Source organism: Symsagittifera roscoffensis, chromosome 5 (assembly GCF_963678635.1).
Source record: "Symsagittifera roscoffensis chromosome 5, txSymRosc1.1, whole genome shotgun sequence".
NCBI classification, from domain to species: Eukaryota; Metazoa; Xenacoelomorpha; order Acoela; family Convolutidae; genus Symsagittifera; species Symsagittifera roscoffensis.
In genome coordinates, this window is record NC_087066.1 from 38,773,945 (window position 1) to 38,778,064 (window position 4,120).

The 4,120-nt window shown below is 38.0% G+C and overlaps 1 protein-coding gene across 1 annotated transcript; it reads right to left on the bottom strand.

Moving 5' to 3' along the window:
• Positions 1–378: 378 nt before the first annotated feature.
• On the bottom strand, positions 379–3,624 carry LOC134846332 (sodium- and chloride-dependent creatine transporter 1-like). Its single transcript, XM_063863637.1, has 2 exons — positions 3,407–3,624; positions 379–3,158 (listed from the first exon to the last, which is right to left on the bottom strand). Exon 2 carries the CDS (start codon positions 2,654–2,656, stop codon positions 812–814), a length of 1,845 nt encoding a protein of 614 aa, XP_063719707.1. The 5' UTR covers positions 2,657–3,158; positions 3,407–3,624; the 3' UTR covers positions 379–811.
• Between the last annotated feature and the right edge of the window lie 496 nt (positions 3,625–4,120).

A 4,120-nucleotide genomic window follows, 5' to 3' on the forward strand; every position in this document is an offset into this window, starting at 1 on the left:
GTCTTCGGGTGTGTTTTACTGGGTGCCACAAATAATCTTCAAAATGCATCGCGTAATTGATATATCATCGTAAAGCTCTTTCAGTCGTAAGTCAAACATTCTAAGTCGAAAAATTATCGAAAGGTCTCCGCTTGGTGAAAAAAAAACGTTCAAAATTTTTAGTATAATTTCGAGCTAGTTAAAAACGAGTATGTCTTATGAAAGAAAGTTTTTCCTTTAGGTATTGAAAAACTTTGTTCACTCCGGGAAAACTATTCTTGGAAGCTTAATTTAGCGCTTCGGCGCAATAAAAAAAATTTTAAAACATCAAATAAATAATTCTGCAAGAAATTACAGACTTTTATAAAAAAAATAATTCATTTTTTGTTTGCTATTTTTTTTCGAAGATAACTGTTGTCGATTATGACAAATTTAATACTACTGGCAACTACAGCAACAACACTGGGTAATAAGATTGATATTTCTTGTTTGATTTTAACTTTCCTAATTAAAAGAAGTAATCAACCAACATGAGTAAGTCCCTAAAAGGAACCAGTTTTCCGACTAAATGGAAGCCCAATTTTCGTGCTATCGCCGTTGTTAGATGAATTTCATTGTTGAATTTATGACCGGTTTAGAAAATACAGTTAACTGGAATTTAACAGCAATTTTTCAAAGTAAAGTGTCGTTTTTATGTTTAAAGTGACAGTTACACAAACAAATTCAATTTACTGCTTAGACATTTACTGAAGCACGGATACAAAATCAGATAACAATTTATTAGATTCAATTTAAAACAATAATTTTATTTTGTCAGGCATAGTATCCTGTTTTATACTGCTTGTGAAAAGGGATTATTTTCATTTTCATGTTCACCCGGACTGTTTAGCTCTATAGCCGCGAAACTCCCCGAAAATAAAGCAGCTTCTCGCTCAATGACCTCATAGGGTTGCTCGGACCCCGAGTGTATCTGGTGCTCACGAAGCACTGCTCGTTTCACGTCGGCAATGTTGTTACGATGTCGGCACATTTGTACTAGCGCCACGAGAGGAATCGCGCCGACTGTAAAAACGACAATAGTCCAGCCTAGAATCGAACTCCAAACAGGATACTCGTAGTTATTGTACGCCAAAGGTTCGAACTGGACCCAGTACATGACGCCGATAAAGATACATGTCAGAGGTGTAAAGAAGTACCAGCAGTAAAGAAAGTATTTCGGAATTTGAATCGACATCATAGCTTCAAGGTCTTTGACAAACCGCTTGCCTCCGTAGCAGTAAGCGATGGTAAGAGACTCGCCTAGGCCGACAAAAATCAAGACAAATCCGCTGGCCGAATAAAAGTCCATTATCTGGAAGTAATACATTCCACTAGTGGTTGCAAAAATAAGCCCGATGACGTAGAATAGAAGACAAATGAGCGTGATAAGAATTGTCCTGGCGTGTTTGTGTCGGAAGTATTTGTTAGGGAAAGCGTCCATCAATTGAGAAACAAGTCCTTCCACGCCTACAAACTGACTGTCTAAGCCGAGGAACAGAATCATGAGAAAGAAAGAACCGGTGAATATCTTGGCTCCGAAAGGCATCAAAGATAGCGCTTTCGGATACGCAATGAAGGTCAGTCCAGGTCCCTTTTCTGCGACTTCAGAAATTGGGATGTTTTGTTCATAGGCCATGTAACCGAGAACAGAAAAAATACATATTCCTCCGAAGAGGCTTGTCAGACAGTTAATGAGAGAAAAAAGAAGGGCGTCTTTCAAACAGTTGTGTTTGAATTTGTTGTAACTCCCCAACGTCGGCATGGTTCCATTAGCTAGAGACATTGAGAAGAGGATCTGAGTTCCGGCGTCAAGCCAAACCCCGCCTTCTTTGAGTTTTGAGAGATCAGGACTGAGGTAGTAAATGATTCCACCCATCGCGCCATTTAAAGTAATTCCTCGAATGAATAAAATTATAAGCATGAAGTATGGAAACAGGCCTGTAAACCAGACAATTTTTCCAGTCCATTGAGCGCCACGAAAAATACACAAGTATACTATGACCCACGAGATGGCCAGGCAGATAACCATATGAGGATGAATGGACCCCCCGAGTTCCATGCTGTCCGATATTCGCAGTACGTTATTGGTCCAGAAAAATTCAGCTGGTTCTTGGTAAGTTCTGAAATTGCCAGAATCTGATTGGTTAGCAAGCGACTGAGAGTCTCGGCAGTTTGTTTCATTGGAGTCTAGAGGGCATTTGGTCCATGGAAGTTCACCGAAAGTGAAGGTAGAATAGAGGTAATAAATAGTCCATGCAATGACCACAATGTAATAGAGACTAAGGTTACTCACTATTATCAATGTGGAGACTCCTAGACCCTTGGCCAACGGGAAGAGGTTCCAAGCCGACGTTCCACTCTTGGACATAAACTGGCCAAGTGAAACTTCGAGGAAGATTAGAGGAACCCCTGCTCCGAAGAGGGTGATGAAATATGGAATTAGAAACACTCCGCCACCGTTCTTGTAACAAAGGTATGGGAAGCGCCAAAGGTTTCCAATTCCGACGCTGAATCCTATAAGGGTCATGAGGAAATCAAAGCTGCCTTTCCACGTTTCGCGACCTTCACGATCAATTGATTTAGAAGAACCTTTTTCCTCGTTTTCCTGGTCATCCTGAACGTCATTTTCAGACGGCATAGCAAATTAGACGTCAAATAATTTGGCCAACAAATTTCAATAAAAAGGTAATATTAATTAACGGCCTGAGGATAATAAGTTTGAATCCCAATTGTTGTTCAATCTGTCATTCAAACTAGAGAAAAGGAGAAAAAATATATTAATATTCCGACTCTAAAATTTGTATTTCCATTTTTCCTGTTTTTTTTCGAACTGTTTTAAATGGACCTTAACGTATTGAAAAGGCTCATTTAGATTGGTCTTTTGAAGCTTAAATTCACTGCATTTGCATTTTGGACATGGTTCTGGTAAAAAAAATTTGAATGCTAGCAACGTGTGTTGAAAAAATAGCGGCTAAACGTTGAAGAAACAGATGATGTCAAGTACGGGCAATTGACGAAAATGCTAGTATAAAAGTTACAAAAAACCACGTGAAAAGTAATAACTGAACTCATAAACAGTTTTTGTAGTGAGTGTAATTAAGAAAGAATTTTTTCGAACTGTTGTGGGACTGTCAAAAATACTAATATATAGTCAAAAATTGGTATTTGTTGATTTCATCGTTTCATTTTTTTTATCTTATACAGCGGTTAATAACCAGAAGAGTTGCAAAAAGGGGGTAAATGTCGCTCTCTTTGTTTCTCTCAGTCTTTCGATTGCGTTTGATAATTTTTGTTGTCAAAAAAGTTTCAAAGCAAGCAAGAGTCGAAATTAAATCAAGATATTGGCGTTATTTTGACTTATCCACAATTTTTACTAATCCACAATTACCAATTTTAAGGCGCCTCTTTCCCCAGCCGTAAAAAATGTAAATTTTAGGCTTGAAAAATTTCAACTTGGTAACTTTATTCAGTTCAATATCGTATACTGGGCTGAAATTATTTACAAAATGAGACGCTCAAATGCGTCACAAACAGCAGTTAACGCGAATTCTCTGCGAACCGAATTTTGGTTGGAATAGGAGGAAATGAAATTTTACTTCTACTTGGCGTTGTGTTAGTGCGCTGTGCCTTTTGCTTGGCTTACGCACGCTCTTACCGTATTGGCTTCAACAATAATATAGGTCTCCAAATGACAAGCACAAGGCGGGGTAAAATCGGTGCTGCAGTTTTGGGGGAATCCGAATCCCCTATGACAGAGTGACTAATTTGCCTAAAATTTTTTGGGCAAATTTGAATTGTGTTTTCAAAAATCTGGGAGAGAATAGGACAATTAAATGAAAACAGTTGAATGGATAATCTATTTTACAACATTTGTACCTTCGAAGGTGAGAATAGCCCTCTTATTTGTGTATCAATTGCAATCTCTCCTGAATTGTAGCTCTCGATTTAAGCAAGAGACCAACGAATGTGTTGGACTTCATAATATCAGCATGGTCATAAAACAAACATAGCCTTTTTTGTCGTTGACAGGAAGCTATTTTTTTCGTTTAGCTACCTTGTGAATCTCCATTGTCCCATAAATTATATATTATTTTTAAGGAAA

What these genes read in the sequence shown, in the direction of transcription:
- LOC134846332 (XM_063863637.1), bottom strand. Translation starts at nt 2,656, where the DNA reads ATGCCGTCTGAAAATGACGTTCAGGATGACCAGGAAAACGAGGAAAAA.